This window comes from Octopus bimaculoides, chromosome 2, assembly GCF_046866305.1.
Source record: "Octopus bimaculoides isolate indiv1 chromosome 2, ASM4686630v1, whole genome shotgun sequence".
Taxonomy (NCBI): domain Eukaryota; kingdom Metazoa; phylum Mollusca; class Cephalopoda; order Octopoda; family Octopodidae; genus Octopus; species Octopus bimaculoides.
This window is the reverse complement of record NC_142929.1, coordinates 177,067,634-177,088,783: the sequence shown is the minus strand read 5'-3', so window position 1 is coordinate 177,088,783 and position 21,150 is coordinate 177,067,634. Positions and strand designations below refer to the sequence as shown.

The window sequence follows — 21,150 nt, the reverse complement described above, 5'->3', positions numbered from 1 at the left end:
TATTTTAAATACTCCATATATGAAACGTTACTGCAAAAATATGGATATCCATTTCACCATTATATGAGAGAGAACTGACAAAGATACCTTGACGACTGCTTTATCATTTGGAAGGAGATCATTGATAAACTGTTGGAGTTCAAATCAATACTAAATAATATAAACCCTAACATTCAATTCACAATGGAATATAGCAAAGAACAGCACCCTTTCTTGGATGTTATGATGAAAAAGGTCAACAACCAAATTATAACTAATATTTATCATAAACCTACGGACTCGAAGTAATATCTCCTATTTAGCTTATGCCACGCGAAACACACTAAAAGAAATATCCCCTCTAGTTTAGCAAAAAGGATTTGCACAATAGTGTCTAATAGAAATATTCGGGACCTTCGTCTTCAAGACCTCAGAATAACACTAACTGAAAGACAATATCTACCCTCGCTTATAGACGATGAAATTAAGAGTGCTTCTTTCAGTTTCCCACTAACAAATCCACTCAGAAGGCTTCGGTCGGCCCGAGGCTATAGTAAAAGACACTTGCCCAAGGTGCCAAGCAGTGGGACTGAACCCAGAACAATGTGGTAGGGAAGCAAGCTTCTTACCACACAGCCAGCGTATTTTATTTATTTATTTATTTATTTTGCTTTTCTATTGTTTGCATATGTCATAAGCATGTATACCCCACCCTTACTAATCTGTTACGATGTACTAGGGTAATATGTCATTGATTGTTGTTGATGTTATGTTTTGTTCGTTGATATTGTTCCTGTTTACTTACTTGCTTATCTCTGTTTGTTCTGTATCGTTTGTTTAGGTGAGAGACCGTTTGTGTGTAAAGAACCGGAATGTGGAAGGGCTTTCATAAGAAATGAGGAGTTAACTCGACATCGTCGTATCCACACTGGGGAGCGACCCCACAGCTGCAGTGTTTGTCGCAAGGCTTTCACACGCAAAGACCACCTCAGCAAACACATGAAGACACATACCTGATCTCGCCACTCAGACAAACAACCAAGGACGTTTGTACGCAGTGACCTGACTTGCTAAAAATAGCAACCTAATCTTCCTCAAATCACACCTTACATCTTTTTAAAAAGAATTCTAGGTATGGTGTGCGTGTGAATAAGATAGGATGGTCAGAGTTGGAATGCATTGTACAAAAGTTTTGCCCGATCAGAATATGGAGCTAAACAACAACAACAGTTATTGTTTCCTGGGGATCATAACTGTATTGAGAGCGCAGACAGAGAGCCGACTTGGATATGTAATTCGTATTCTAGGTTCATTGTAACCAGCGTCATCTTTTTCACCAACTTTACTTTTCATCTCATCCGGACGGAATGGGGGCAACAAATTAAGTACCTTGTATGAACTGAGGTAAATTATATCTATGTACCTTTACCCTGATCAAAAATTTTGTGACGGGAGAAAAAATAAATTTTATAATAAATGGGAGTCGTAGGTTGGCAGAATAGGTTGAAAGGCGGACGCAAAATTTTGTGGTACTAACTTATCTCCTTTTACTTTACATTCTGAGTTCAAATCCAACTCGAATTAATTTGACGCTTTACCCTTCCGAGGTCGATAAAATAAGTACCAGTCAAAACTCTCCTTTACGTGTGTGGGATTGCGTTTATGTTAGAAGTGATTATTACCATTACTAAATGAGAGGACGATGTTTAACAAGCGCAGTCAACCACCGGTGTTGATTACGTCCTTTGCATCCCCACTTTTTCACCTTTCGTCCTGTAAAGAATGTGAAGATAAGTATATAATCGATTTGATCAACTCTTATTCCCCAAAATTTGTGGTCGTAGGAAGAGTCATTTTTCAATTGAAAACTAACTATCTTACTCTGTTTACTATTTTAATGCCCTTAAAAAATGTAAAGATCAGAGCCTAATAAAAAAATGCTATTTTAGTTAATAAGCAGTTAATTATATTCTTTTATATGTTTCAGCCCTGAGGCTGTGGCCCTTGCTGGGGAATGTAAAAGTATATAGAAATTGCTGATGGAAGTTGCTATGTATTTTTTTAAATATTTATTAAAAGAAGGACTTGTCCTTTATCTTTTCAAATCCTCTCACACCAGCGAGATTGAGCATAATTGTCCAATCCGAATATGGTATTTGCAGGTTAAAGACTCAAAATAAAAATTAGAAATTAGGTGAGAGGAATCTAGGCTGCTAGCATAACAGTTTGTAACCCTTAAAGGTTTCCTCATGGCTTGACGACGTATTAAACCAGTCTGCAGTACCTATTTCGAGCTAGAGTCTTTGAGAGCTAACAGTCAGCAACTATGACTGGTTGCTCGGTACAAACACTGAATTCTCATGCGGTTTCTATAATTCAACTGAAAGAAAAGAAACCTCGCCTCACTTACACTGAAAATATCTATGAAATGGGCGTGACAAACCATAAGAAAACCCAATATTTTACGCATTAAAAATAGCTAAATAGTACGGAATTTAAAACAAAGATTGTAACATGTCACCAATTTGTTTTTTATTGTTATTAGAAGACATCGACCCAACCGACTGCTTTTAGGAGACATTAAGTATAAATATAAGGCAGCTATATTTCTTGACCTGTGTAATATTTGAAATATGTACTGATTGGCCATGGGCGTTGCTATAAAACATCATAAACATTTCTGTGGTGCTAAAATAATATCACACTCACACACGCATATGTTTTTGTATATATATGTGTGTGTCTGTCTCTGTGTGTATATATATATATATATATATATATATATATATATATATATATATATTATTAAATACATACATATATATATATATATATATATATATATATATATATATATATATATATATATACATACATACATACATACATACATACATACATACATACATACATACATACATACATACATACGTATGAGAGTGTGTATACTCACTTTTGTTAGTTTCAGTCATTTGGACTTCAGCCATACTAATTGGGGGTCCCACTTCAATAGTTTTAGTTAAACATATCCACCCACAAGATTTTTTAGTCTAGTACATATTTACACAAGTCTTATTTTGTTGATATAAAGAGACGGACACAATTGAGCAGTGTCTTACAGTAACATAGAGAAATATACGCATACAAATGGGTATATGGGGAGAGTGTGTGCATATATATATATATATACACACACACATGTAAACGTATATATATGCATCGATGTATACATACGAGGTGCTTCCGCACAATTTCCAGCTGCCAAATTCCACTCTCACAATAATGCCCAGCTCTAGGTACAGGAAAAGCACTTTCCCAGTGTGCATCTCACTGGAATCGAACTTAAATCAAAAATCAGTAAAACAAACCTCTTAACCATATAGCTATGCGTGTAATCTTGTGTGTAGGTGGGATGCATTAAAAGATTGTCTTAGATCTAAATTTCTAAAAGTTTCACAAATACAAAGTGAAAATTTATTCTTCTAGTACGATGATACTCGTTGGTAAGGCAGCTAGCCTTCCAATATAAAGTTGATCATGGGCGGAACTGGTAATTCTATTAGGTGTTCTAGCAGTCGCCAGATGACTACAGAATGGGACACATCCCTGGCACCAGGTTGTCATACCGTACTGTATGATGAGCATTTACAGGTGAATCTTGGAAGATACCCAGCGTTTCGTTTGAAGGAAATATTTAGAGCCTTTTCCTGTATTGAAACAGCTGTCGGTTTTTGTAACTCGATGTTTTTACACACTTTGTGCGCGTGCCCGTGCGTGTGTGATGTGTTTGTGGATCTAGGTGTATAGGTGATTATATTGCGGCTTATGTACCTATATCTGTTTATGTATTCACTACCATATATGTCTGTTAATTTGCCATGTCTTATATGAAAGGTTTATGACAAAAAGAGCGAAAATATTACGTTTTTATTGTTTTGTTTTTTAATTTAGTAAATTTATAGAACCTGTAGAGTGCAAAACTATCATTGTTTTATGTATTTAATTACATCCCTTCACGACCAGTGATCAACACCCATCGAGGGGACACTTTGATTTGCATCTTTCTTTTGTTAATAAAATTAATACTGAAATTCATTCTTCCATAACTTAAATTTCACAGCCTGGTGCCAATCTTATAAAAATTTATTGTTATTGCTTTTGGGAACTGCATGAATGTTACAGATTTTTGTTAGCCACTTTTATACCTATTTATAAAAATTACAAACATTATATTTTTTCTTAAATAAAATTCTACATTCATATTTCCTAACTGTGCTTTAATTTTTCGTTTTTTTTTTCTATTGGTATTATGAAATTATAATTGTAAAAGCATATTTCACATCTCTTTATATATGTAATATGCAGGGTATTATACATGTGTGTGTGTGTGTGTGTGTGTTAGTGCGCGTGTGTATATGTGTGCGTTTGTGTAAGGAAGGTTCTGTGCACACACACATTTATACATACACGTATATGTATACATATATACATGTACACATATGTGTGTGGGTATATATATATATATATATATATATATATATATATATATATATATATATATATGGATCAAAACAGTTTGATTCAAGTTTGTTGGTACTCTTGAGTTACAAGCGTGATGCTGGTCTTCAGCCATTTTGAATTTGAATGACAGAAGTTGATTGTTATTACCGTGAGGTGGCCTGCGATTGGTCGAGAAAGGCCACGCGGTGTCGTGGTTTGATGTTGAGCAACAGTTAGTTGGCAAATACCACATGGTGGACAGGAAATAAACTACGTGGCGATTAGGAAATCAGTCAGGTTGTTGGGGTGGGGAGAAGTAGGAAGGGGCGGCATATGCAAGTATATAGTTCTATATGTGGGTGTGCAGACGTACTCATATGGTTTTGCGTGCATGTGTGTATTGATGCGAGCGTGCGCATCTGTACATGGGCGTTAGCTCTCACACACACACATACGCTTGGATGAACGCGCAAGCGCACACACATGCGTATTCCTTCATATGCACCCAACTGACAACTCTGCCTCCGAGAAAAACTGCACATCCTCCAATAACCGGCAGTATCCATCAACCAGAAATACGATTTATTGTATTGCTGTCACCAGAGATATGCTCTTCTGGCAAATTTCAGGCCTCTGACTGCCGACAACCCGGATATACCACCTTAACACCAGCTGCTACACTAAACCACCTGCACCAAGGTCACCGCTACCAACCACCCTCATGAGCAGGACTTGCCAATTACCAACCTCCAACGCTTGTTTTGCGCGTGTGTACTCACGCACGTGCGCGCGTGACAACACATTTGCATGCGCATGGGTGTGTGCACGCACACTGGCATGCATGCGAACATACATATGTACATATGAATGAATACGCATGTGTGTGTATGCGTGTATATGTGTGTGCACGTGAGCATATGCGCGCGCGCGCGTGTGTACAGACGTGCGCGTGCGCGCCTATGTACAGATGCGCATGCTCGCATCAATACACTCATATATATATATATATATATATATATATATATATATATATATAAATAATACACTCATACGTGTGTGTATGAAGGCGCATGGTTCGGTGGTTAGAGCGTCGAGCTTACGATCGAGAGGTTGTGAATTCGAATCCCGGACCGGGCTACGTGTTGCTTTCTTGAGCAAGACATTTTATTTCACGTTGCTCCAGTTCACTCAGCTGTAGAAATGAGTTGCGACGTCACAGGTGCCGAGCCTTTGCCTTATCTCTTAGATAACACTGGTGGTGTGGAGAGGGGAGGCCGGTATGCATGGGCAACTGTTGGTCTTCCATAAACAACCTTGCCTGGGAGGGTAACTTTCTAGGTGCAATCCCATAGTCAGTCATGACCGAAAGGGGTCTCAGCAGTATATATATATATATATATATATATATATATATATATATAGTGTGTGTGTGTGTCTTTGAGAGAGAGGGAGGGTGATAAGTATGTCATTACATACATTTCGTTTCATTAATACAGTCCGTAGTTTGAAATTTACGATGTTCCATCTTTTAGCACAACTATGATATCAAGAGTGGCTTTATCTTCTGATTGTGAAAATATGTTATGGAAAAAGAAAATGCTTGAACGTATTTTGTCTTTGTAAAGTCCCAAATGTTTTCAGAAATGTGTGATGGATTTCAAAGTATGAGTTCGATAATAATCAAGAAACAACGTTGAAACAAAATGAAAATGATGAACGAACATAGTCTCATACATTCGTTTGCCTGTAAAATGAGGATAAAAATCAATGCCATTTACACTTTGGGGATCGGCAAAATCAGGCTCAAGAATTGAAATTCTAAACTTGGCGCCAAAACTCGGTATTGTTTGCGATTGGTGTTTAAACAACCAGTGAGATGCCGAGGAAAAGAACAGTCGCCTGAAAGCAAAGTCATGCTTGAAGTAACTACTATAAACAAGACATAATCGATTCAATAAGTCATCACAGTTAACTTTGCATGATACCAGAAAATACTAGCTAGTTATATCATAGAAAGTACCCAATCGCTTCACATGTGTGTGCGTGTGCGTGTGTGTGTGTGTGTGTGTGTGTACATGTGAATACACACGCATACACACACACATATATATCTTTTAAATTCGTTTAAGGTAGCGTTAGGTGTATGCAAATAAAGCTCCTAATTCATTACGCCGGCCGCTGTCTAATGATACTAACTAGTGAGTTAGTTTTGGGGGTTGCATCTCGGTTATACCGATAGAAATGTGGGATAAATATAATAATGATAATTCTAGGATAGAATTTATAAATATTTAACACATCGCTACGCGCGTTTCCACAAATCACATGATTTGTGGAAACATACGTAGCGACGTATATTTATAAATTCCATCCGAGAAATTATTTTTATTATATATACATACACATAAAAACATACACACAGGCGCACATTTACATAACATACACACACACACACTTACATATATATATGCTTGTGAGTGTATATATATGTCTGTATATATATATATATATATATATATATATATATATATATATATATATATATATATATATACCTTTACTCTTTACTCTTTACTCTTTTACTCTTTTACTTGTTTCAGTCATTTGACTGTGGCCATGCTGGAGCACCGCCTTTAGTCAAGCAAATCGACCCCAGGACTTATTCTTTGGAAACCTAGTACTTATTCTATCGGTCTCTTTTGCCGAACCGTTAAGTTACGGGGACGTAAACACACCAGCATCGGTTGTCAAGCGATGTTGGGGTGGACAAACACAGACACGCAAACATATACACACATACATATATATACATATATACGACGGGCTTCTTTCAGTTTCCGTCTACCAAATCCACTCACAAGGCTTTGGTCGGCCCGAGGCTATAGTAGAAGACACTTGCTCAAGGTGCCACGCAGTGGGATTGAACCCGGAACCATGTGGTTGGTAAGCAAGCTACTTACCACACAGCCACTCCTTCGCCTCTCTCTCTCTCTCTCTCTCTCTCTCTCTCTCTCTCTCTATATATATATATATATATATATATATATATATATATATATATATATATATATATATATATATGCATATAGTATTTATATTATTATATGATCGAACGTCACGCATCCTTTTCCAAGTAAGTTTTATCTTAATAATTACGATGTGCACTCTTATTCTATCTCTTTTCTGTCTATCTATCTCCCTCTCTTGTCCTTCTTCCTTTCTGTTTTTCTCTCCCACCCTTTCCCTATTCTTCTCCTCTCCCCTTCACCGTTCCTCCTTGACTCTCTCGTTGATCACACGTGACTAACAACCATTCTCTCTTTCTTCCATTTACTTCCTAAAGACAAGACGTGCTTTCATCTGTCTCTTCTCAAAGCTCGTTTTTCCAGCGTTCAGTACTTCACATCGTCTTCGCTAAACAGCCCTCACCGTTTGTTTTTACTGTTTTGTTCGCACTGTCATGTTTTTGTTACCACTTTCACCCTCCGCATAAAATCCCAAATTTTATTTAATTTGCTTTGCGGGAAGGACTGTTTTAACGAAGTCGCGTTTTGTCCTTACCTTCGAAACGCGGAGTAGATAAAACAGGGGACAACTGATGAAGGGAATGTTCTTTATGTTGCATGTCTCGTTTTGTGTTTTATGTTCTCGTTTATGTTCTCGTTTCTCATTCTGTCCATGTTTTTTTATGTCCTATACCCATACCCATATATGCATGTATATATGCATATATTCATATTATATATATGTATGCATGTATGTGTATATATATATATATATATATATATATATATATATATATATATATATATATATATATATATATATATATATATATATATATATATATATATATATATGTATATGTATGTATATATAGATGTGTGTGTGTGTGTATCATACACACATATATGTACATATAAGTATGTGCGGATGTATATTTTTTTATTCTTATTTGAAATCTTTTTATAAAAGCAGGAGGTTGTAACAAAGAATACTCATCGCAGAATATAGATAGCTAAAACAAGATTTGCATGTTGAATTTTAGAAAATTTTTATAGATTTTCACTCTTCCGCTTTCATATTGTATTTAAAAAGCGCATTAACTGGTCGTGTTCTTTGCTTGAAAACCCTAGCTTTTCAGGATTACAAATGAGGCGTTTATTAATATAACTACTTGCACCAACGATTTTGGGTGTCATGAATTTATAATTTACACATAGAAGCTATAGTTTTCGAAGTATTTCTTCATAAATATTCTATTTTTCACTGATTTTGAAAATATTCAGTTTTAATTGTACAGAATTTTTCTTTTTCTGTCCCAAACATCTATATCAACTCCGTTATGCTTGTATTTGGAAGAAAATCTGAGGGAAATATTTCACTAATGTTCATTGTATTTTGAAATTATGTATATAGATAGCTATCGGTTTTACAAGTTGATTCGTTCCCAATTATCATTCGAAAATCGAGAAATCACAAAGCACAAGCTTGCAGGTTGTTGTCCAATATAATGTGGTCTTTGCCTCAAGTAAGAGGTGTATTCAGCCGCTAGGGTATTATTTTGGGGCAACACACATTGAATTACACGCAATCTTTTTTTGTGTGTATTTTGTTTGTTTGAGGTTTTTTGGAGTCTTTTTCTTTTGTTTTTGTTTTTTTTCTTCTATGGCAGTTAATTCTTGTAAAGATGTAAACTTGTAAATTGGAAGCTCAGGAAGGAAGAACTACTTGTAATCAGCAACAGAAATATTTTCAATATTTATCCCAAGGCAGTCTACTTTACCGATGGCATTACATGTTGTTTTAGCAATAACGTCATGCTGCATTGACATTTGGGGAAGTTGTTAATCACATGTATGTCTTCTATATAAGTGTGGCATAATCGACATTTTCGGTCGCATATTGTGGTTTTAAGCGGTCTTCAGTCTCTTTTTCCTCACAAGGCTCGTTAGATATGCTATAGTTTTCTCTCTCTCTCCCTCTCTCTTTCTGTCTTTTTCTTTCCCTCTTGCCAAAAGCGAGAGACTTGGTGTAAATGCCACAAATACAAGTGGAGCTACACTTCCTGTTGATAGAAACATCCTGAAGTTTACAGGAAACATATTAAACTCTTTTGATTTTGCAATGTAGTGTTTTCTCTTCAGGTTGTTGTTGAAAAACGGCAATGTAGCATTTCTGTAGTTGCATAAGAGATCATCGGAAACCGGGTGCTTCTGCAATTCACGCTCGACTTGACTTGCAAAATGCTTTTTTGAACTCGTCATTTTTGAACACTTGTTCGTTGTATTTTTTTTTTTATTGCTGTAGTTCAGATGCACGCGGAATAACAAATGACATTAAAAAATTATCTGGGCTAATCTTAACTTCTCGACTGTCTTTTCTTCTGAGTGAGGACCCGTTTATATCAGAATTTCATGTGGAAGTTTTCATTTGCTATCAGAACACTTTGGATGTTCATATTAATGGAATGAATTTCCTCTGTAGACTATTCAAGTACGTAAAACATGGGTAATATTACCGGTTCTATAAATACATTGTGAAAGCAGAAAGTTCTGACTGCCATATCTTTTAATGTCGCAGAATAATCTTTGGTCAATATATCTTTGCTCACTGTACCTTTGTATGACACATTCCCGTCGTTATCTTGTAGTTGTGTGGAACAAGGAAGACAGATAAATCTTTTATGGAAAAGTCTTAGAGCCGGGTGTCGTTTTTGCGCGTTCAACAATCAGATATGGAAGTTTCATTTGGTCAAATTCCAACCTTATGACAGCTGAAATGGTTAAAACTAGTCGTTTCTGAGTATTCTAAAAATTTACAGGAAAGATCTTTAACTCACAAAGAAGTTACGAGTTATATTTGTGTATGTTAATTCTTGTAAACCAAAGCATATAATCATACATGCATCTATGTATTCAGGTACGTACATACGTACACACACACACACACACACACACACACACACACACACACACACACACACACACACACACGTACTTACATACATACAAGAATATATATGTAAACATACAAACATAGGCGCAGGCATAGCTGTGTGGTAAGAAGTTTACTTCCCAGCCATATGGTCCTGGATCCACTCTTACTGGATCAAACCTGCTATAGCCCCGGGCCCACCATAACCTTGTGAGTGGATTTGGTACATGGAAACTCTGTGTGTATGTGTGTGTGTGTTCCCCACCACTGGACAGCCGTTGTTGGTTTGTTTACTTCCCTGTAGTTCAGCAATTCGGGAGATAGAGAAAGAGTGTACAAGGAAAGGACTTGTGTGATTAAGCCATTCAAGGCGGTGCCCCAGCTTGGCTGCAGCCCCTGTGACTGGAATAAGTAAAATATAAAAGACATGCATAAGTAATAGAATACTCAGGAAAAACCAGGGACATGTAACTTCGAGTGGTGACTTATGCTGGCTTGGCTTTGAACCGATGACGTTTTGCAACCCTACCTGATTGTATTGACTACTTCCTCGCTTGAATTGGATTTTACACAAGTTTTAACCTATGACTACAAACATACACATACGTTCATGCATACACGCACACACATACACACACACACACACACACACACACACACATACATGCGTATATGTGGCTGTGTGGTAAGTAGCTTGCATACCAACCACATAGTTCCGGGTTCAGTCCCACTGCGTGGCACCTTGGGCAAGTGTCTTCTACTATAGCCTCGGGCCGATCAAAGCTTTGTGAGTGGATTTGGTAGACGGAAACTGAAAGAAGCCCGTCGTATATATGTATATGCATATATGTATGTGTGTGTATATGTTTGTGTGTCTGTGTTTGTCCCCCAGCATCGCTTGACAACAGATGCCAGTGTGTTTACGTCCCCGTAACTTAGCGTTTCGGCAAAAGAAACCGATAGAATAAGTACTAGGCTTACAAAGAATAAGTCCTGGGGTCGATATTTGTTCGACTAAAGGCGGTGTTCCCGCATGGCCGTAGTCAAATGACTGAAACAAGTAAAAGAGAGTAAAGAGTATACATATATACATATATATATATATATATATATATATATATATACACACATGCATTAACGCGCGCGCTCACCTACATACACACACACATACACACATGCATATATATATATATATATATATATATATATAACAGTCAAACAAGTTTCAAATATAAAGTGACATGTACTCGATACAGCGAATACAAAGTTGCTATATATTTTTACAAATATAGAAATCAGTCAATACATTTTACTAATAGTTTCAAAGTCTTTCAAAGCAACTGAGTTGGGCCCAATCGCACGCATCAAGTGATATATTCTATGTGGTCAAGAGTATCAATAACTACAGTCTCAAATATAAAAGCATATTGTTTTTCACGTGATATATATATGTATGCGTCTGAGTTTGTGTGTGCGTGTGTGTGTGACCATTTTATATTTGAATCTTATAGAAATTTAGATTGATACATTTTTTTAATACTGTTAGAGGCAATTTTGTCCGATTTAATAGCGGAAGATCAACAGGAAGACCAGTAGTTTGTGCTCTACCACAAGCGATGTAGTAAATCTTTGGCTAATATATTTCTCGCCTTCGGACTATAGAATATCGAAACTGCTATTTGTTGCAAATATAACATTTACTCAAACATCATCATTATTTTTAGCTGTATTTTAATTTGAAAAATATATTTTTCGAATACATTCTAGCTACAGATTTCAATAAACGTTAAATGTATAAACACATTAGAATTTTATTTCCATGAATATTCCTTACTGAAATAAGTGAGAGGCTCTTGTATGATCATGTGCCTTGTTTTTCATCAAATTCATGGTATTCACGGTATTATGTATTCATTTTTTTTTCCGGATAATTTACAACGTTATGATTACACCTAGTTTCCTGCATTTGTGTCGAGTAATTAATGAATTATGTCCATTAAAAATTTTAGATTTAAAAATTCTCAACTTCTTTTCACCCCTAATTGCCTTTTATCCACTTAAGCGGCTCATAAATATCCGATATTAGAAGATTACTTTTCATTATGTACAGTGTTTCAATGCATTGCTTTCGTTGCTGCGCACCATTGAATGTCATAAAAAAGGTAAAAGCCTTATGCCATAAGTAAGGATTATTGAAATCGTCGGTTACTGAAAACTGATTTTACATCGAGGTTTTTTAGTGTTTTTCTTTTTTTTTTTTGGAGGAGGAGGGGTGCTTCATACTTATCATTTTTTATTATGTAGTATTAGGATCTAATATATTTGTAAAGTCCTATCGTTAGTCCATGTACATATAAGAGTCGTTGACCAGTTTCAAAGCTTTCACTGAATCGAGTACACTGTGAAGTTTTGAATTTCGCAGTTACATATCTTCTCCTACGGTACTAATAACCTCGAGAGAGATATGGGTATCATACTTTACAAATAATAAAGCTTTTGTGCCACGTCAGAACTTTCTAGAAACCGTTCAATAACTTTATTTCTAAATGTTAATAGTCTCTATCGAGACACGGAAAGCATCGTCCTTCTGTCTTGGAAACAAAAACAGAATTGCAAGACAGAAAATGACTATTAACGAAAATATATAAGAGATATAGAATTATTGTCATTGTAAAAAATAGTAAACAGTGTCGTGTTTACTTGTTTAGTGACAAGCTTCCTCAACTCTCAAGAATTTTGCGTTTGATTCTTGGAGAAGAGGGAATAGTAAATTTTTGCAATGCCACTTCCCGGGTTTCAGTTCCATGTATCACCCAGCCTCAGAGCAGTTGTTAGGTGTTGTTCCAAGTATTCCTATAACAACTGTGAAGATTTTCAACCTTATAACTCAGTCTCCTCAGTTTTCTGTTAAATCTAGATGATGTTCAGTCTTTTCTCTTTGGTTTACTTCAACTCTGTTAGATTGTGATATTGAAAAATCGATAATATTGAATTTGTTATTATTATTATCTTTTTTTTTTTTCATTTTCTCTATTATTATCACAATTAAAGCGGCGAGCTGGCAGAATCCTTACTGCGTGAAATAAAATGCCTACCGGTATTCCTTCGGGATCTTTAGGTTCTGAGCTCAAATTTTGCCAAGGTCGACTCTGCCTGTCATCGTTTCGAGGTCGATAAAATAAGTACCAGTTGAACACTGGGATCGATGTAATCGATTAAGCTTCTTCCCTAAAATGTCCGGCCTTCTACCAAAATTTGAAACCATTATCACAATTGTTTCCATGCTTCTACTACATTCTCAGTTTATACATCGAAATATATACAAGCATGATTGAAATTACGAAATTAGCTTCGGAATTTCGTGTATCGGGACAATCCCACTGAACGACACCTTGAGTAAGTGTCTTCTTTCATATCTTTGAATTAACCAAAGTCTCCATTTGAGTAAAATTTAGAGACGTAAACTATCGAAGCCCGTCAGCTATTTTGAATGCAGACTTACTTCGTCACCTGGTTTAATGCCATTAACTGCTTTTAGGTAACTTTTGTGGACTTCACTCTTCTACAAATATTTGGACCTTGTCTCTGGTCTGCTGACAACTTCTTCCCTTGCTCCCGCTAGTCTCAGAGATCTTGAAAAGCATCACCAGCGCTACTGTTCCTCCTCAAACAACGCTATTTAAAAAATGAACAGTAATTTTAAATATCAGTTAATGATTGTACTAGGTTATTATTTATACAAGTTTCCTTCTGCTTCGATTCCAAGTTTCCAACTAACTTCACAGTATTTACATTATTTACATTTGGCGAATATTCGTCCTCATCTTGTTTGCTGTTAACACAACGTTTCGGCTGATATACCCTCCAGCCTTCGTCAGGTGTCTTTGGAAAATTACAAACCTGGGTTCTCATTCCTATCGATGTTACTATTATTATTATTATATATAATAGATTTATAAGCCTTAAAATTCACCCCATAATTGCGCACGGGCATATGGCGTAGTGGTTAAGAGCACGGGCTACTAACCCCAAGGTTCCGAGTTCGATTCACGGCAGCGATCTGATTAATAATAATAATAGTAATAGTAATAATAATAGTAACATCGATAGGAATGAGAACCCAGGTTCGAAATTTCCCCCAGACACCTGACGAAGGCTGGAGGGTATATCAGCCGAAACGTTGTGTCAACAACAAGCAAGATGAGGACGAATATCCGTCAAATGTAAATAATGTAAATAATACCTCATCTCTTAAATATAGAACTGTAATAACTTCACAGTGTCTGTATGACTATCAGTTCCCTATTTCATCATTTTCCCAGTTATCCAAGTCTTACCATCTTGATCGAGTTTGCCTGTGTTTGCTCAAACAATATTTGTTTTAATCGTTTCTTCTTATGCTGCCATGATCAGATTTTCGGTTTCTCTCTTTAATTTTCTAGATTTCAATCAAACCAGCTGTTCTCTTATTTATTTTCTATTTGTTAGACAAACAAGAGATATAACAGGAGATATGAAGTGTTGCATAACCCGTTTGCTTCATAAACTTATCATACTTCTTTCTAATATATGATTCATTTCGGTTTCTATGTGTTCATCATTGACAATTCTTAACTGCACATGCAAGCTAACCATAAAATGAAGCCCCTTGAAAAACTGTCACCCCAGATATCGGCAGGGAGATGATTTTCCATTGGGATATCCTAGGGTAATGAATCTTCAGGTAGAAACAGCCTGGGCTATAATTTTTCAGGTGGGCTCAGAGGAAACACAAAATATTGAAACATCAAAATCACAATCACTTCTACTACAACCACCACCTTTACCACTACAACTATCACCACCATCACCACCGCCACAACCAATAATCCTACCATCATTACCACCATCATCATCATCACAAACACCACCAAATCTACAACTAATAACCCGAGTACTACCATAATTGATATAACAGCTACAACCACAGACCAAGGGAATCTCTAAGCGGTTGATCAATTTGCTAGAAATAGCAGACAAATCTCCATCAAATATACTGTTTAAACGATATGGATTAATTTAGATAGAATCTCCGATATATATAGAAAGACGACCTAGTCACGGCTGGAATGTCTGCCCGATCAGAGCTGACCTGGGGTTGAACAACAACAATAATGATAACACCGTCACTAATAAAATATGTAGCATATAATGTATTTGCAACGTTGCCTATATAATTTAAGGCGGCGAGCTAGCAAAATGTTTAACTGCGATTCGATCGTCTTTACGTTCTGAGTTCAAATGCTACCGAGGTCGACTCTGATTTTCATCCTTTTGGTGTCGATAAAATAAATATCAGTTGATCATTGGAGTCTATATAATCGACTTACCCTCGATATCAAAATTGCTGGCACCTCGTTCCAAAATTTGAAACCAATGTTATCTATATAATTGTTGTAGTTTCATTTAACTTTAGCATAATGTATATTATTGCCATTTTTTTTCCTGTAAACTTTCAGGAGTAGATTTATACTATCCCAATTACACAAGTTTAAATATTCGGGACTGTCATACCTGGATACAAAGCCACCATTCCTGGATATAACTCACTCAATAAGAACTCACTACTTGAATGGACGATAAACAAAACTTGACTGTAAAAAAAGATTTAGATAATCCTATCAGGTGGTGCTATTAAGTTAGACATGACCTGGACCAATCTTTGGTCGAAACATATCTAAGATGGGAGGCAGGAGGCTAAATTGGATGCTAAAATTTCAGGTGCTGCCACAGTAATGCACCAACTTCAGTATTCAATCCTCAGAAGAGAAATGGCTGGCAAAAAAAAAAAAAGGGCCAAACTTGCTATATGCAATTCGGTTTTCGTGCCTATCTTTACCTATGGTCATAAATGTTGAGTAATGACCGAAAGAGTACGAGCGTAAATACAAGAGGCTGAAATGGGTTCTCCGAAGGATCTCTGGAGTGACTTGCTTGACAGGGTGCGTAGCTCGGAGATCATGGAATATCTCCCGGTCGAATCACTACTTCTTCGCATTGAGAGATCACACCTCCAGTACTACGAATATGTGATTAGAATGTCGCAGAAAAGAATCAGAAGACGGATTCATCAAGCTGAGCCAGCCGGCAGAAGACTTTGTGGGTAGATCCAAAATGAGATGGTTGAATAATATCCATAGTCTCAGTTGATCACGCTTGAGAATCGAGCTGGAAAAATCTAATGACAGTTGCTTCAGACAGGGCCTTATGGAGAAGATACCTGATGACTCTACCCCCATGACTCTCTCAGGAATAGTATGAAGAAGATTGATGGATGGATGGATATCCTCTGTAGGTTGAGGTGACAATTCTTCAGGTGTACACATGAGTGACGACTATTAAAATTATTTCTCCCCCGGAATGCCGAGTGGTGAGATCGAACGCAGAAACGCGAAATCACAAAGTAATTACACAGCTCGACCTGCCCGCTCTACATTAGTTGTCGCCTCTTTTTCAATGTCTTTGTATGGGGTAGGGGTTTTTTGTCGTCCGCGCATTTTGAGATGCAATGGTTGAAGCAAGCTGGTCGTACATTCATACAATGCTGAAAATACAGACATACCTTTACAAGATATTGATCCTCGACACCTACAATGCAAAACAGTATAATACAAAATTCAATGTTAAACACATAGGCAACAACGGTTGCAACTGGTTCAGGCTGAAAAAGTTATATATTTCTCTGTCTTCTAAGAAAGAATGAAAGAACAGAACTAAACTGAAAGAAAAGAGAAGAAAAGAAAAAAGAAAGAAAGAATGAATGATAGACAAGTTAGACGTTAAGGGTGGGAGGTAAGTGAACCAAGACAAAGCAAAAACAATTTTTTTTCTTTTTTTATAATGAAATGGATCTTTTACAAAACCAAACAATAAAAGAATGAATGGAAAGAAAAAATAATATAGAGACAAGGAAAAAAAATGTGAACGAAAGTAAAGAAGTGAAAAGTGTAGATTGTCGAAGTGAAATGATTACTGAAATGAACCAAGTTGACCTCTGGCTTTTTTTATTGAAGACGTGCTCGAACAGAAAATCTTGAACCGCGCAAGGTTTAGACTGGGTATCAAACAGTATCTTACAAGTAGATGCTTTTGTGATATTTTATTTATATTCTTCCCGCCTCTCTCTTTCTCTCCCCCTCCTCCCCCTCTCTCTCTTTCTCTCCCCCTCCTCCCCCTCTCTCTCTTTCTCTCCCCCTCCTCCCCCTCTCTCTCTTTCTCTCCCCCTCCTCCCCCTCTCTCTCTTTCTCTTTCTGTCTCCTCTCGGCAAAACAATCTTCTTGCGATGTACAGAAAAATCAATCGATTTCCATAGGGTTGAGTACATGATTGTACATGATTGTAAACACCAGTGAATATGCAACTTGTATGTTACTTTCCAACCTTCTACACACACACACACACACACACACAAACATATATATATATAGAGAGAGAGATATATATATTTATATATATATATATATATATATATATATATAGGCACAGGCGTGGCTGCATGGTAAGGAGCTTGTTTCTCAACCACATGGTTCCGGGTTCAGTCCCACTGCGTGGCACCTTGGGCAAGTGCCTTCTACTATAGCCTCGGGCTGACTAAAGCCTTGTGATTGGATTTGGTAGATGAAAACTGAAAGAAGCCCATCATATATATGTATATATATATATATATATATATATATATATATATATGTGTGTGTGTGTGTGTGTATGTGTGTGTATGTATATGTGTATGTATATGTATATATATATGTATATATATATATATATATATATATATATATATATATATATGCATTTGTGTCTGTGTTTGTGCCCTCGCCATCACTTGACAACCGATATTGGTGTGTTTACATCTCCGTAACTTCGTGGTTCGGCAAAAGTGACCTATAGAATAAGTACCAGGCTAACAAAAATAAGTCCTGGGGTCGATTCGTTTGACTTAAGGCGGTGCTCCAGCATGGCCACAGTCAAAATGACTGAAACAAGTAAAAAAAAATAGAATAAAAGAATATATATATATATATTTATATATATATATATCTTTTCTTTTATCGGATGTTTCAGTCATTAAATTGCTGTCATGCTGGGACACCGCCTTGAAGAATTTTAGTCGTACGAATCGGCACCAGTACGTACTTTCTGTTCCCGAAGCGCTAAATTATGGAGACCTGAACACACCAACACCGGTCGTCATGCGGTGATGGGGAACAAACACACACAGAAACACACACACAGTTGCCCAAGGTGCTACGCAGTGGGACTGAATCCGGACGGAACCACGTGGCTGGAAAACAAAATTCCTTAACATGCAGCCACACCTGCTCAGCTGTGTGTGTGTGTGTGTGTGTGTGTGTGTGTGTGTATAAGGGTGGTGTAAACGGACAGCACAAAATGCGTTATTTGCTTCAATCCATCCAAGGTTTGATTCGTCTCACTTGACCTTGGGGATCGGCATTGTAGGTTCCTGACTTCAACACTATATTAGTTCAAGGTATTGTGTGTGTTCGAAATAAACCAAATACTAAGCCAAGGAATTCTGACTAGATGCTTTGGAGACTGCTTTGGAATCGGCTGATTCTCTGTTTCTGTGTTCATCTCCTACTCGAGCCAATGCTCTGTTCTATCATCAGCCTTGCATTGATGTAATAAGTACCAGTCAGATCCTGTAGTTGAGTAAATTACCCTCACATCTCCCTTTCGTATAAAATTTTGTTTTGTGTGGAGGTACAATGGCCCAGTGGTTAGGGCAGCGGACTCGCGGTCATAGGATCGCGGTTTCGATTCCCAGTCCAGGCGTTGTGAGTATTTATTGAGCGAAAACACCTAAAGCTCCACGAGGCTCCCGTAGGGGATGGTGGTGAACCCTGCTGTACTCTTTCACCACAACTTTCTCTCACTCTTACTTCCTGTTTCTGTCGTGCCTGTAATTCAAAGGGTCAGCCTTGTCACACTCTGTGTCACGCTGAATATCCCCGGGAACTACGTTAAGGGTACACGTGTCTGTGGAGTGCTCAGCCACTTGCACGTTAATTTCACGAGCAGGCTGTTCCATTGATCGGATCAACTGGAACCCTCGACGTCGTAAGCGACGGAGTGCCAACAAAGTTTTGTGTCTATTCGAAAGTTGTTTTTAAAAGGTTCTATAATCTTTGGAAATGGGTAATTGAGAAGACTTACATTGAAGCCTTTCTTAAGGTGAACTTAGTTAAGCGAGATGCGAACTCAATTTCAACAGGCGAATCGTTTCAGTATCTGGTATTTCACTTGCAGAAATATTTATTTATATTTTAAAATGAAGCGGAGAGAAATGAGAATATTAGACGAGTGTTCCTTCTCAAATACATTAATCACTAATGGCTACAATTATAAATCAACAAAAGATGGAGCCACAGCTTTCGTTTGACCGAGCTCAACGGACTACACTTTATGTTTATTTACAATGTGGTGTTTAACGGACATATTTTGTCAAAGAAAATTAAGATATGCATAAAATGCAATTGATTCAATTAGAAATGGAAGTGAACTAGGTCCCGGCTTTTGAAGATCTTGCTATTTTCTCTGAGACTCATTCTAATCGATATATTATGTATTGATTTTTGAACTCCAAAGTCACAATTTTACAGAAAAGATAAGATCGTGTGACGTTTGCCTTTGTCTTTCGCAAAGAACACTCAGCAACATGTCTTACTGCCGATATATAGAAGACATGCAGATTGTAAGCCTATGCCTTGGTACACATTTTTTTTTTAATGTTAATTATGTAGAAACCTCCAGATGTGGCGTGTTCATCGGTACTTCTATACAGGGTTACTGTTGTATGTTCCTGACGTTTGCTGATAAAAGTATCACCAAACAGAGTGCTGCCTTCCTTAAACGTAAGATATCTTCGACTACACTACTCTATGAAAGTGTGTGTGTGTGTGTGTTCTAGATCAGCGATTTCCTGAGAAGTAGCATCTCCTTGGAAGCATTGTGAGCCCACAAAGAGGCGGTAAATGACTGTAGCGGGTGCTATTAGTGCCAAGTGTTTAGCAGGCTTGTGACTTTTCTTTGAAATAAAATATTCAAAGCAGGCACAATACCAATATCTTCAACACATTTTCTAAAAGTTTTGGTCGGCATTAAAATATGAATAAGACATTGTTATTGGTCAACAGAAACATTATCAATGATAAACCACAGCGCAGAATTTGCTTCTGTTTTTTTTTTTTTCTCTTTTTCTTCTTGGTTTTGTTTTTATTTTTACCTTTTTTTTTTGTTCACAAACAGTTGCAAACCACTGTTCGAGATGGAAACCACCTTGACGTGTCCACTACTTAAGAATAACCAATCCTCTTCACTCTTTCGATGCTATTCTATTTCGTTCTTTCCCTCATACACAGAGTCTATCTAGATCACATCGGTACGTAACGTTTCTATCAATACAATGATATTTTTATGGTAGTCGTGACGCCATACATACAGACTTACTGATGTGCTTATGTACAACAATTTTTTTATGTGCTTATAAAGAGTAATGATGGTGGTGGTGGTGACGGGTTATGTTTATTGAAGCATACATATATAGAAAATTAACAAACAATGGCGTATGAGTATGTGTGTGAATGTGTGCTTTTAACGTATGTGAATGTGTGTATGTGAAAATGTGTTTGTGAGAATATGTGAGAGAAAGAGAGTTAAGAATGAAAGAATGAGAGA

The 21,150-nt window shown here is 36.9% G+C and overlaps 1 protein-coding gene across 1 annotated transcript in view; it reads left to right on the top strand.

The window, feature by feature from the left end:
• The window catches only part of LOC106871731 (uncharacterized), a 47,488-nt gene extending 44,711 nt beyond the window's left edge, over positions 1 to 2,777 (top strand). The window contains exon 3 of the mRNA XM_089348105.1: positions 821 to 2,777. Coding sequence (XP_089204231.1) covers positions 821 to 996 — 176 coding nt within the window. The 3' untranslated portion in view covers positions 997 to 2,777. The remainder of the gene's footprint in view (positions 1 to 820) is intronic.
• Positions 2,778 to 21,150: the final 18,373 nt, after the last annotated feature.